Below are 14,817 nucleotides of genomic sequence, written 5' to 3'. Positions count from 1 at the left end.
TAAGTTTTTAAGAACACTTTCTGAATTTTCCATGAGTTATGCTTTTGTCCTTTGTACTTTTATTTGAATTTGATAATGATATCAATTCTTTTAAATCAATACAATATTCATATTCTATTAAATCAATAAGCTGAAGTTATGAGCTATATTCTTTTTTTTTAACGTTAAACAAAAAATCATGGGCATGTACTTATAATATCAAAAAATGCTACATGTTAATTGTACAGATTTAACACTGTCCCAAATGCATTTACACTCTTGTACCTTCTTGTATCTTTATGCACTGTACATGACGTGTCCACAGCCCAAAAAAAACACGTAGGAGAGCTTTAATCCTGCTCCATGTTCATTATTCCGCTTTTTGGTTTATGCTACTATTTTGTACAGGTATTTTCCCCAACCTTGGCAAAAGACAACTGTTCATTGTAATTTTTGATTTGTCAAAGTAGCCTTATATATAGTGAGAAAGATAAGAGACTGAGAGCTGCAATCAACGTAAAAAACGAAAACTATAAAGGCACAAAGCAAAGTTAATTGATTTAAAATATTTATTTATTCATTTATGTAATTTATTTTATTATTAATACAAACCATATTTCTGAAAAAGTTGAGACAGTTTTGTAAAATGCAGTAAAAAGAAGAATCATTACTTTTAGAATCTGATACCTGCAACACACTCCAAAAAAGGACAGTAGCTAAATTAGAGTGAATTGGTAACAGGTGAGGGAATCATGACTGGGTGTAAAACAAGGATCCATCAAAGGCTCAGTCTTTACAAGCCAATAATGGGTCATGGCTCACCACTGGAGGGTGTTGCAGGCATCTTCTAATTGTGTTTATATTTCAGAAAAACAATAAAGTTGATCAGTAAAAAACTTTTATCTTTTTAACTTTTTCAGTTAAAATAAGATTCAAGAAAATTAACAATCACACATTCTTTATTATTTTTTTAATGCATTTTCTCCCCATTTTCCTCCCGATTTAGTGCACTCAATTTTGTCTTCCGTTGCTGAGAGATAACAGATTGCATCCAAGGAGAGCAAAATCAGTGTATAAAAACTCACCCACCCACACATAGTCTGGCCCCCACCCTGCAGATACGTTGGCCAATTAGTATCTGCTGCAGGCACTGCCAATTATGCCCGCCAGATGGTACCCAGCCAACCGGTGGCAACACCAAGTTTTGAACCGATGAGTTCAGAAACTCGGTGCCACCTGGGTGCTACACATACATTTTTTATTGCAATTTACAAAACATCTGAGGCACTTGGGTGGCTGGATGGTAAACTGCGCTAGCGCACTACCGCTGGGATCCAGGGTTTGAATTCTTAAACTTGTTGAGTTCATGCCAGCACGTGTGCATGCTGTCATTACAGAAAAAGGGGAACTGACCAAATTCAAAGTTCTAAAATTCACATTTTAAAAGATTTGATTTTGAAATTATTATGCTGATTATATAATTATGAAACTCATTGTACTTGTACAAGGACATTAAGGGTATACATTTTTTGACAGAGTTTAATATAAAAAAAAAAAAAAAAAACACCTTGGTTCACTTTCTGTTATTTCTTACATTTACACCGATCAGCCATAACATTAAAACCACCTGCTTGTTTCTACACACATTGTCCATTTTATTGGCTTAACTTACCATATAGAATCACTTTGTAGTTCTACAATTACTGACTGTAGTCCATCTGTTTGTCTCCATGCTTTGTTAGCCCCTTTTCATGCTGTTCTTTAATGGTCAGAACTCTCCCAGGACCACTACAGAGCAGGTATTTAGTGACACTGACGTGGTGGTGGTGTGTTAGTGTGTGTTGTGCTGGTATGAGTGGATCAGACACAGCAGCGCTGATAGTGTTTTTAAACGCCTCACTTTCACTGCTGGACTGGCCAACAGCACCCCGTAGGCAGCGCCCTGTGACCACTGATGAAGGTCTAAAAGATGACCAACTCAAACAGCAGCAGTAGATGAGCGATCGTCTCTGACTTTATATCTACAAGGTGGACCAACCAGGTAGGAGTGTCTAATAGAGTGGACAGTGAGTGGACACGGTATTTAAAAACTCCAGCAGCGCTGCTGTGTCTGATCCAGTCATACCAGCACAACACACACTAACACACCACCACCATGTCATTGTCACTGCAGTGCTGAGAATGATCCACCACCTAAATAATACCTGCTCTGTAGTGGTCCTGACCATTGAAGAACAGGGTGAAAGCAGGCTAAAAAAAGTATTTAGAGAAACAGATGGACTACAGTCAGTAATTGTAAAACTACAAAGTGCTTCTATATGGTAAGTGGAGCTGATAAAATGGACAGTGAGTAGAAACAAGGAGGTGGTTTTAATGTTATGGCTGATCAGTGTATATGCATGGCTGCGGTTCATTTTCTTACATTTTCTTAATAACAAACTGACAGAGCATAGTAATTATATACTAGTTATACATATACACATAGGTTTCTTTGTTGCAGTGGGTTTAATCTTCACCGTTTGTGTCTCTAAATGCGATTCATATGATTTTACAGCAGATGCCCAATGGAGATAGCCGCCTGTCCAGCCACAACATGCCGCAGCAGTACCGCATGCACTCCTACTATTCTGCAGCCTCCTACCTTAGCCAGGGCCTGGGCACAGCTCCCTGCATGCCCCCTATTTTCACCCTGGAGGATAACAGCACCTGTCCCGAACCCAAAGCTTCAGGTCAGTGTACCCTCTCCCTGTCACACATGCACACACGCACACCATTCACAGGCCCATAAAGTTTTATCCAGAGTTTATCAACAGCATGAGCAAGTACATCTGAGGGAGGCTCGCTCTGCAAGTCAAGGGTGCCGTAAAATTCACACAAATAAATAAAATGAAAAGTAAAACTTTTATTACATCCATTTGTTCTTAGGTCTTGGGATTAAAAGTGACAGAAGGCACATTTACAAGTACTAAAGTCCTACAGTTTCTAAACTCTACTATTAAAGGAACTACTTCTTTACTAATGATGGTACCAAAATCAGAACTTGATATGACTTTCTGAATATGTCATTAAGTTAATGTTGTAATACCTGTGACTTTTATTAAAACGACTAGCTGCCGTCTGACTTTAAACAACCTGGAATATTTTTTGTTAAATAGGCATTTTATACGTGATGTTGACATCTCTAATGTGCCCCTATTTCCCAAAACCCTTTAAGTTATCTGGGTCTTAATGAATTGTACATGCTGTTTTCCAGTGCCTCGGTTATAAGGGTGTCTATCCCCTACACTCTCACTCCAGGGTGTTCTACGGTCCATTACAGGACAAAAGCCCTTCAGTCTGGGTGGTCCGAAAACACAGATAATGATTACGCAGTTACCGATATAATGGCAGCTTAATTTTTTTTGCCTGTGCTTTCCAAAAAAGCAAATACTGCATACTGTTTGCACCTGTTTGAAGTACATATTTATTTAATAAGATCTTCACACTATATGTTTTTAATAAGTGTTTAAGCCATAAACCCAAAAACTCATTTTCTCAACGTGATTTTGACTGCCGTGAATAAGGTAGGGCTTAACATATAATTAACCAAATATTAGGCATGTTTCCACTATTTAGTCACATACATGTCCCTTACAAGTTTATTTTGACTTGCGGCCGCTTTTTATCACCTGACAGTGTTGATTTTTCACACAGAGCCGTATTGCGTAAGGAGAGCCACGCTAGACTCAATGTGACCACCACCCTTCCCCTACACACGCAAGCACCCAGACCAGAGTTTGCATATTACAGTCGAAAGAGACACCGTCCAACCTTTCCTCCCTCGGCTGATTGTGTTTGTGTGGATGCTCGGCTAGGTTGGTGCTCTGCTAAGATTCAAAATTACGTGCTAGTGTGTTAGACCGCTGCACCACCCAAGCGACCTGTCTTCCCACTCTGTTTTAACCAGACTTTGACAAATAGAGAAGTCTGTTTTTCTTGCTGCGGAATGAAGGGCAATACTACACAAATTTCCATTTTAAGAAGAATTACAGATTGTTTCAACATTGATTCAGGCACCCTTAATAAAATGTAACAACACCAAATCAGAAAAAGTTGGAACAGCATGGAAAACGCAAATAATGAAAAAACTTGACTGAGTTATTTCATGTTTTATCTGCTCAACTTCATTTCATTTATTAATAAACATCCATTTCTGCATTTCAGGCCTGCAACACCTTCCAAAAAATGTTGGGACAGTAAAGCATTTATCACTTTGTAATGTTGCCGTTCCTTTTCATCACACTTAAAAGATGTTTTGGCACCAAGGAGACCGAGTGATTTAGTGTTTCAGCTTTTATTTTGTCCCATTCTTCCTGCAAACACGTCTTAAAATGTGCAACAGTACGGGGGGTCGTCGTTGTTGTCGCGTTTTTCATTTTAAAATTCTCCACACACTCTCTCTAGACAGGCCAGTCCAGTACCCGTACCCTCTTCTTCCGCAGCCGTGCCTTTGTAATGTGTGCAGCATGTGGTTTTACATTGTCTTGTTGAAAAATGCATGGACGTCCCTGGAAAAGATGACGTCTTGAAGGTAGCATATGTTGCTCTAAGATCTCAATGTACTTTTCTACATTAATGCTGCCATCACAGAAGTGTACGTTACCTTTACCAAGGGCACTGACACAGCCCCATACCATGACACACCCTGGCTTTTGGACTTGTTTCTGATAACAGTCTGGATGGTCATTTTTGTCTTTGGTCCGGAGCACACAATACTGATTCATCTGAGCACAATACATTTCCACTGTGTGATGGTCCATCCTAGATGCCTCCGAGCCCAGAGAAGTCGATGCCGCTTCTGGACATGGTTAACACAAGGCTTCTTTTTTGCACAGTTTAAGTGATATTTGTGCATGTAACTCTGTATTGTAGCGCTTGACAAAGGTTTGCCAAAATAATCTCTTGCCCATGTGGTTATATCAGCTATCATTGAGTGGCGGTTCTTGATGCAGTGCCGTCTGAGGGATTGAAGATCACAGGCGTTCAGCTTAAGCTTGCACCCCTGGCCTTTACGCACTGAAATTCCTCCCGTTTCCTTAAATCGTTCAATGATATTATGCACTGTAGAGGGAGAAATATGCAAATCCCTTCCGATCTTTCTTTGAGGTACATTGTTTTTAAACATTTCAATCATTTTCTTACACATTTGTTGACAAACTGGAGATTCTCTGATCATCTTTGCTCATCAAAGATAAAAAAGTCCCAGCTTTTTTTAGAATGTGTTGCAGGCCTGAAATGCAGGAATGGAGTTATATTAACAAGTGAAATGAAGTTGAGCAGACAAAACATGAAATATTTTGGGTTCAAACTGTCTGCAGTTAAATAAAAGTCAAAGTAAATGTAAGGAACACTGCATTTTTATTTTATTTGCATTTTCCATACTGTCCCAACTTTTTCTGATTTGGGGTTGTAATTCTACCCAGTTCAGTTGGTTGTAAGGGACCTTGCATGCACGGCTGAAGTAGTCTGTGTTATCTGTACCGAGTTGCCTCCCATTTCAGTCCATTTCAGAAGACTAGTTGTTGTTGCTAGTACAGACAGTACAACCAGACCTGAGTAGCTGCTTGATTTTGACCCCACTTTGGGAAAGAAAACAGAAAATTAGTGTTAATTTAATAGAACTTTAATAGAACGTTGAAGCTACTTGTAACCATTTACATTTGGATACTGGTGAGAGTGAGATCCTTTATTTATAATGTTCTTGTAGACATGTCATCATTTAAAAAGGCCTCTTGGGTATCCATATACCCATGGCACCTCCTGTGCTCCCATCAGGCCCTTTGTGTGTTTATTGCCCCCTCTGCACTCTGGTTGGGGTGGGGGGGGAGTAATCAATTGGCCAAATATGAGGCCAAATAACCTTCAGTAGTGCCACGCTGTCCTTTCCGAGCAGGCCCTCTCCACCGGTGTCTCGGGAAAATTGCCTCTGGGGTTAGTGAGCGGGAACAGTTAAGATTTACAAACAATGATGAAGCTTGTCATGCGTCTTTCTCCATCCGTCACGAGCGGCGGCCCTGCCGGGGCGTCCAAGTGTTCTTCATAAAAGCCAGCTCGCTGTGAAATACGCCCCTGTGCTCGCTTTACTGCCGCTAGCTCGTCAGCAGCACTTTGCCGTAAATCGCCCACACCGCTAGTGACACTGCACTTCATCACCTGCCTTGGGCTGGCTTACATCCACCCCACATCGCTCCCCCACCCATCCACCCGCCCCGTCCTACGCAGAGATGATGTGCCCGCTGTGAGTTATGTTGGAATTTTAGTGTTATACGAGACAGCTTCAGGTTTTACTATTTTATTTAGTTCTTTGTTTTTGTTGATGTTGAAAAGTTTCATGGAGGGAAGATAAATATGCTGGGCAAAGCTATTATGTTATGCAAACAGAAATAAATTTAACTAGTAAAAAAAGTAGACATCATCATATTGCACACATTCTTATAGTGTTTCCCTTGCAGTGCTGCAGAAGTGCTTATTTCACTGATATAATTTTTTCTTAAATGTTTAAATAATCCCCTGCTACACAGCACTCTGTAGTCAGCTCTGAATTTCGGGGCAGGGTTGTAAATAATCAGTTTTTATTAATTATGCATGTTGACCATTTGTAACGAAGAAAAACGTGCGTTCACATTATGTGGAACACCTGTATTAAGTATAAATTTGTAAGCCGTTTACACTATATTGCCAAAAGTATTCGCTCGTCGGCCTTCACATGCGTATGAACTTGAGTGACATCCCATTCTTAATCCATAGGGTTTAATATGATGTCGTCGGCCCACCCTTTGCAGCTATAACAGCTTCAACTCTTTTGGGAAGGCTTTCCACAAGGTTTAGGAGTGTGTTTATGGGAATTTTTGGCCGTTCTTCCAGAAGCGCATTTGTGAGGTCAGACACTGATGTTGGACTAGAAGGCTCCCACAAAGTTGGGAGCATGAAAATGTCCAAAATCTCTTGGTGTGCTGAAGCATTAAGAGTTCCTTTCACTGGAACTAAGGGGCCGAGCCCAACTCCTAAAAAACAACCCCACACTATAATCCCCCTCCACCAAACTTTACACTTGGCACTATGCAGTCAGACGAGTACCGTTCTCCTGGCAACCGCCAAACCCAGACTCGTCCATCGGATTGCCAGATGGAGAAGCGTGATTCGTCACCCCAGAGAATTTCCAGCACTGCGTCTGATGCTTTGCATTGCGCTTGGTGATGTAAGGCTTGGATGCAGCTGCTCGGCCATGGACACCCATTCCATGAAGCTCTCTACGCACTGTTCTTGAGCTAATCTGAAGGCCACATGAAGTTTGGAGGTCTGTAGCGATTGACTGCAGAAAGTTGGCGACCTCTGCGCACTATGTGCCTCAGCATCCGCAGACCCTGCTCTGCCATTTTACGTGGCTACCACTTCTTCCACGACTGTGGAATATTTAGTAGCGAGGAAATTTCACGACTGGACTTGTTGCACAGGTGGCATCACGGTACCACGCTGGAATTCACTGAGCTCCTGAGAGCAACCCATTATTTCACAAATGTTTGTAGAAGCAGTCTGCATGCCTAGGTGCTTGGTTTTATACACCAGTATACATTTACTGACTGTAGTCCATCTGTTGCACTGTAAACTTTGTCACCCTGCTGTACCCCATTTATAAACTGAAGGGACCCCCAATGACCAACCAAAAATATTAAGCCAAAAGTGTCCTAAGGTTAGAAAGTGTGTACTTATGAACTGTAGAGGAAGATTAACACACAATGCACTAGTCTCTAACTGTAGTAATTTAAAACTCCTAACAACACTGCTGTACTTGATACACTCATACCAGAACGACACAAACTACCATAATATACAGTCACTGGGGTTTCTATGCAGGTCTGTTCCAAGTAATAGATTGGGGTAAAGGAAGTTGACAGGTTATACAGCAGCAGTAAATATATACACACAAAGTTAACGTGTGTGGTTGTTGTAGCTCATGAAACCAATAACAATGTTTTAAAGGTGAGTGAATACATAACATATTATCTTGATAATTTATTCAAGGTGGGTCTACACCCTAGACAGGGCACCAGGCACACACACACCCAGCTATTTACTCACTTAGTAAATTCTCAGGGTCGCTTAAAGTAGCCAATCAGTTGGTTCCTAAGGGGGGTCCGTAACCAAAGTACCTTGGATAACCCATGGCTGAACCTCATTCATGTCACACCTGTGCAGACATAAGAAGGATAATAATTGTGAAAATCTTAAGTTTCAGATTGCACAATGAGTGGCTGTTCAACATTTTACAGTTTTGGAATTTAGCAGATTCTTTTTTATCCAAAACAACTTACAATTGTGACCGATTACAGATAAGAAGGCTATTAAACACCCTCTCCCCCCTCCTAAAAAAAGATTAAGATCAGATTAAACAAAATACATTTCTGGAAATACACAGTCTCAGATAAATATATAAAGGTCCCATTCACTCTTGATTTACTGAGGGATTATAAACAAATGTGTTCTTTCTTCAAGGTCTAAGTGCAGTGGACTGGTAATAATTTAACAGGAAGAGGTGTAACGTCTCATGTAACAGAAAAGCTGTCAGGGTTTTAAACATTTGTTAACATGATCCAAGTAGCACAGTTAACGCTACTACAACCTTAACTCACAAGGTCAATTTCTTAGTTTAAAAGTAACTGTGTTATATGATTTGTGTACAGACTTTTCTTATAGCATTTTTTTTTTTTTTGCTCCAATATTATTTAGATATCGTTAGAAAGCTTCATCACTACGCCGGAAGCCCATTGCGTGCGTTGCGGGTTGTCGGAGCGTTATTAGAGAGCAGAACATTTATAATAATAATAATATAAATAAATAAATAAATATATATATATATATATATATATATATATATATATATATATATATATATACACAGTCATGGCCGAAAGTGTTGGCACCCCTGAAATTTTTCCAGAAAATGAAGTATTTCTCCCAGAAAATTATTGCAATTACACGTTTTGTTATACACATGTTTATTTCCTTTGTGTGTATTGGAACAACACAAAAAAGCAGAGAAGAAAAGGCAAATTTGACATAATTTCAACTCCAAAACTCCAAAAATGGGCCGGACAAAATTATTGGCACCCTCAACTTAATATTTGGTTGCACACGCTTTGGAAAAAATAACTGAAATCAATCGCTTCCTATAACCATCAACAAGCTTCTTACACCTCTCAACTGGAATTCTGGACCACTCTTCTTTTGCAAACTGCTCCAGGTCTCTCATATTTGAAGGGTGCCTTCTCCCAACAGCAATTTTAAGATCTCTCCACAGCTGTTCAATGGGATTTAGATCCAGACTCATTGCTGGCCACTTCAGAACTCTCCAGCGCTTTGTTTCCATCCATTTCTGGGTGCTTTTTGAAGTATGTTTGGGGTCATTGTCCTGCTGGAAGACCCATGACCTAGGACACAAACCCAGCTTTCTGACACTGTGCCCTACATTGCGACCCAAAATCCTTTGGTAATCTTCAGATTTCATGATGCCTTGCACACAGTCAAGGCACCCAGGGCCAGAGGCAGCAAAACAACCCCAAAACATCTTTGAACCTCCACCATATTTGACTGTAGGTACTGTGTTCTTTTCTTTGTAGGCCTCATTCCGTTTTCGGTAAACAGTAGAATGATGTGCTTTACCAAAAAGCTCTATCTTGGTCTCATCTGTCCACAAGACGTTTTCCAAGAAGGATTTTGGCTTACTCACGTACATTTTGGCAAACTGCAGTCTAGCTTTTTTATGTCTCTGTGTCAGCAGTGGGGTCCTCCTGGGTCTCCTGCCATAGCGTTTCATTTCATTCAAATGTCGACGGATAGTTCGCGCTGACACTGATGCACCCTGAGCCTGCAGGACAGCTTGAATTTCTTTGGAACTTGATTGGGGCTGCTTATCCACCATCCGGACTATCCTGCGTTGCAACCTTTCATCAATTTTTCTCTTCCGTCCACGTCCAGGGAGATTAGCTACAGTGCCATGGGTTGTAAACTTCTTGATTATGTTGCGCACCGTGGACAAAGAAACATCAAGATCTCTGGAGATGGACTTGTAACCTTGAGATTGTTGATATTTTTCCACAATTTTGGTTCTCAAGTCCTCAGACAGTTCTCTTCTCCTCTTTCTGTTCTCCATTCTTAGTGTGGCACACACAGACACACAATGCAAAGACTGAGTCAACTTCTCTCCTTTTTATTTGGTTTTAGGTGTGATTTTTATATTGCCCACACCTGTTACTTGCCACAGGTGAGTTTAAACGAGCATCACATGCTTGAAACAAAGTTATTTACCCACAATTTTGAAAGGGTGCCAATAATTTTGTCCGGCCCATTTTTGGAGTTTTGTGTGAAATTATGTCAAATTTGCCTTTTGTTCTCTGCTTTTTTGTGTTGTTCCAATACACACAAAGGAAATAAACATGTGTATAACAAAACATGTGTAATTGCAATAATTTTCTAGGAGGAATACTTCATTTTCTGGAAAAAATTCAAGGGTGCCAACACTTTTGGCCATGACTGTATATATATATATATATATATATATATATATATATAATTGTCACACTGAACTGACACTAGGGACTCATTTGTTTATGAGTAATTTTTTGCGTTGAGTCATAAGTCAAGTCCGAGTCATTTGAAACAAGTCTGAGTCGAGTCTGAAGTCTCTGTGTGTGCGACTTACGTGCGACTCGGAATTGAGTCGCAGACTCGAGTCCCCATCTCTGCTCTGAATATATATTAAACAACAAAAAATTAAAATTGTTAAATATTTTTCACTGTATATGTCAGTAAATGTAAATGGAGTAATGTATCACATTATAACACCTTCCCTAGTTTGCATTTAATAATTAAAAAATGTATTACTTTTTTGTTGCAATATCTCTGACAATGGGTGTCACACTGGAACATGGGTCCCGTTACTTTCCATATTTAGATGTGAGTGAGTGAATGTGTGAGTGTGTGGTGCTCTGTGATGTCCTTAGTTACATGTATTTTATTGAAAACTGTCCGACAATATATTTAAGATTTCAGCTTATCAACTTTATTAGGTTCTGTATATTGTAGTAATTGTATATTTCTTATTTTAACTTTGTGTAAACATGTTCACCACTAGGTTCCATCATGTACCCCTGAGCATCAATGGTGGCTTTACAGATATCCAAGTTACTAGTGCCATTGCCACTTACACTTTTAGAGTCTTTTTTACACTTTTAAAACAGCACACATTTTCATTTGTGTCAGTCTGTTATATTTCTGGATGTTTTATATATAACATATGTAGTCCTGCACATGTGAATGCAGTTATTTTAACTGCAGAAGCATGTTTATTTTAAATGTGTTTCTATCTGCGGGATGTATGATCACTGGAATACAATATTAAAAGACTAAGAGAATCCAGACCAATTGATGTGTGTAAACTGCAAGGCCAAAAAGGGGCAAATCTCAAACCAACCTTGCTTGTAAACAACTGAGCCTTTTTTCATTGCTCTTGGTATAATCTATCATGATTGCATCACCTATTTACCTGCTTACTTGTAGAAAGTTGCAAAACAGTTATTTTTAATTATTTAAAAAAAAAACTTCCCAATCTTACGTTGTGTCAGTCCCAAGTGTGTTGCAGTGATTATTACTATATTAGGATTTTAACGTCATGTTTTACACACTTCGGTTACATTCATGACAGGACAGGTAGTCACTGGTTACTCAAGATTCATCAGTTCAAGTTCAATGTCAAACACAAGTCAAGTCAAGTCAACTTTATTTATATAGCGCTTTTTACAATATACATTGTCTCAAAGCAACTTTACAAAATCCAGGACCAACAGATACAAAAACCCCTGTTGAGCAAGCCAAGGGCGACTGTGGCAAGGAAAAACTCCCTGAAAATTACAGGAAGAAACCTTGAGAGGAACCAGACTCAGCAGGGCCCCATCCTTCTTGGGTGGCCTGGAGGATACTTTAAATAAATACACGATTTACACAAATCATACAAACACAGAATTAAATGATCTAAAAGTCATAACTGGTAATAAATAGATAAATAAACAATTAAATAATAATAGAGTTGTTATCCGCTCTAGTCTTCAATAAAGTCTGTAGTGATTTCTTGTCGTTGCAATTACTCCAGACCCGTCACATCTGACAGGAGCAGCATCGTTGTCCCGGCAGTCTCGACTTTAATCCTTAACCTCGGCGGGTAAACAGGTTTCCATCAGAATGCCCTCGGGGTAAAACAACAGAGAATGTAGTTAATAATGTACAATGCTAGTTGACAAACAGTTTTACAGAGAGTTTTAGACTCCGGCAGCCCTAATTATTACAGCATAACTAAAAGGGAGAGCAAGCAGGTAACAAGGTCATGAAGGCTTTCACAGGACATCAGCGCCCATCTCCCCACCGTCATCAAACCTGAGTGATCGGACAAGAGAGGCAGGACGACAGCAACCCAACACAGTCATGGACAATTTTGTATCTCAAATTCACCTCACTTGCATGTCTTTGGACTGCAGGAGGAAATCGGAGCTCCCGGAAAAAACCCACACAGACATGAGGAGAACATGCAAACTTCACACAGAAAGGACCCAGACCGCTTCACCTGGGAATCGAACCCAGGACCTTCTTGCTGTGAAGCGAAGAGGGTTGAGGGCCTTGCTAAGGAACCCAACTGTGGCAACTTGGCAGGAGTGGAGCTTGAACCGGCAACCTTCTGATTACTGGTTCAGTACCTTAATCACTGAGCTACCACTGCCCGAAAAAGAATGTGTCTACTAAGTGTTTCAATACCAATATCAGTTATATCAAGTTTGGTATGAAGGAACAGTGATCTGCACAGAGCCCTGCCCTCAAATACACCTTTGGTATAAATTGGAATGTTGGTTGCGAGCCTGGCCTTCTCATCCAACATACGTGTCTGGAGGCCACAAATGCTTTTTTGACCAAATGGGCACAAATTCCAACAGACACACTCAAAAATATTTTAAAAAGAACCGCCAGAGGAGTAAAGTGGGAGCCAACTTGAAAACGTCTTACAGGCTCATGATAATCTGTCCACATACGTTTTTATCATGCAGTGTACTTGAATGTTTTACCCTATGTTCAGACTGGCTGTGATGGCAATGGGACAAAGCAGCCTGTTGAGCAGCCAATGATGATGCTTCCAGCATGAACACTGATAAGCCATCAGCGATTTGGGCGACAAGAACCAAAAAATTGCTGCTGGTCAAGGGCAGCTGTAGCCTAGTGGTTAAGATACTGGACTAGTAATCAGAGGGTTGCCGGGTTAAAGCCTCACCTCTGCTAGGGTGGAAATGTTGGGCCCTTGAGCAAGAACTTAACCCTCGATTGTTTAGACTGTATACTGTCACAACTGTAAGTCGCTTTAGATAAAAGCGTCTGCTAAAAATGCTGAAAATGTAAATGTCAAAACATTGGGTTAAATAAAGGTAATATGGGTAAAAATCGTGTGACAACATAACGCTATTTTAACAATACTAGCACAGACAAATTTATCAAACACCATGAAAACTTATTGGCCTGTTTGTTTATAGAGTCAGCATTTTGCTCATCTGGACAGTATAGTGGATACCACAGCAACAAAGATAATGAAGTCCTGGGAATTTTTGCTCAGTGCCTGTTTGGAATTTTTAATGTTTATCTTGGTCATCCAAATTTTTCTTAGCACCAAGAATTATGCAGAATGTTGAGTGACTGCTCTAAGTTGCCCCTAGGTGTGTGTGTGTGTGTGTGTGTGAGAGAGTGTGTGTCTGAAAGTGTATGTTGCCCTGCAGTGGATTGCTGCCCTGTCCAGGGTATATTCCTGCTTTGTGCCCAGTGTTTCCAGGTTGCACTAGACCCATTGTGACCCCGGCTGACATAAAGCAGTTAGTAACATAAATATATGAATGAATGAATAAATAAAATTGTTTATCCTTAATGAACCTAATAGATTTATTTAACAGTTTTACACATTGCACTGAAATGTGGTAAAGGCCAAGCCAAAATATGAAAGCTATCTAGTACTAAATCTAACACGGGACGAGTGGCCCGGGGGCGAAATCCATGACTGGAGTTTAACTACAGTGTGCTGCTAACAGCTAAAGGCACATTTAGCGACTCCTCCATTTCATGCTGTCTTGCCTTTCGTGCTGCCGATGCTAAATGCTTTGTCTTTTTGCTCTCTATGGATTGGTTAAATACCAGTGTAATTGCATGCTCCGGGCTCAAGCACTGTTGTAATGTGTTGTAGAACATCCCCATTAAGACTTGCCTGAGGCACTGAGAAGATTCAGTGGGTAAGGAGCACTGTTTTATGTTCTTCTTTGTCCTTTGCCAACGTCCAGCGCTCAGACAGGTTAAGTAACTTGAAAAAAAAGGCAAGCGTACTGAATATAAATAAATACTTTGCTACAGCAAAATAGTGTTTAAATATTAGATTTTAATGTACAGTATATGCGTAATATCAAGTATTGTATGAAAATATTGTAGGTCTGATCTTAAAATGTTTGTGTGGTGCATAGAAGGGGAATATTTTCTAGGGTGCTGTTAAGTCTCCGGTAGCTTGCTTGGATTAAGGGTCCCATCTGAATGTATTAAGACAGTCATTTCACCCTTGGGACACTCTGCTCCACCCCACGATGCTGCTTCTCAACAATTCTTATAACACGCTCACAATTATTTTCTCCATTTAAACAAAATGACAAGAAATCCCTCAAAGCATTGATTGCACGTCTCAGGTCATTATGGTATATCCATAATGTTTCGACAGATCAAAGCAGGAGTCCA

The 14,817-nt window shown here is 40.0% G+C and overlaps 1 protein-coding gene across 2 annotated transcripts in view; it reads left to right on the top strand.

Annotated features, from left to right (window-relative positions):
- Positions 1-14,817, top strand: part of dmrt1 (doublesex and mab-3 related transcription factor 1) — a 50,347-nt gene that overhangs the window by 26,537 nt on the left and 8,993 nt on the right. Inside the window, exons 4-5 of one of the 2 annotated variants that reach the window (XM_063018158.1) lie at positions 2,534-2,708; positions 9,797-10,037. In XM_063018158.1, the coding sequence (XP_062874228.1) occupies positions 2,534-2,708; positions 9,797-9,855 (234 nt within the window). In that variant the 3' untranslated portion in view covers positions 9,856-10,037. Of the gene's footprint in view, positions 1-2,533; positions 2,709-9,796; positions 10,038-14,817 lie in introns of those variants that run through there. The other variant, XM_063018157.1, reaches the window with a different exon arrangement.

Source organism: Trichomycterus rosablanca, chromosome 21 (assembly GCF_030014385.1).
Source record: "Trichomycterus rosablanca isolate fTriRos1 chromosome 21, fTriRos1.hap1, whole genome shotgun sequence".
In the NCBI taxonomy this organism is placed as follows: domain Eukaryota; kingdom Metazoa; phylum Chordata; class Actinopteri; order Siluriformes; family Trichomycteridae; genus Trichomycterus; species Trichomycterus rosablanca.
This window is presented reverse-complemented; position numbering and strand designations above follow the sequence as displayed.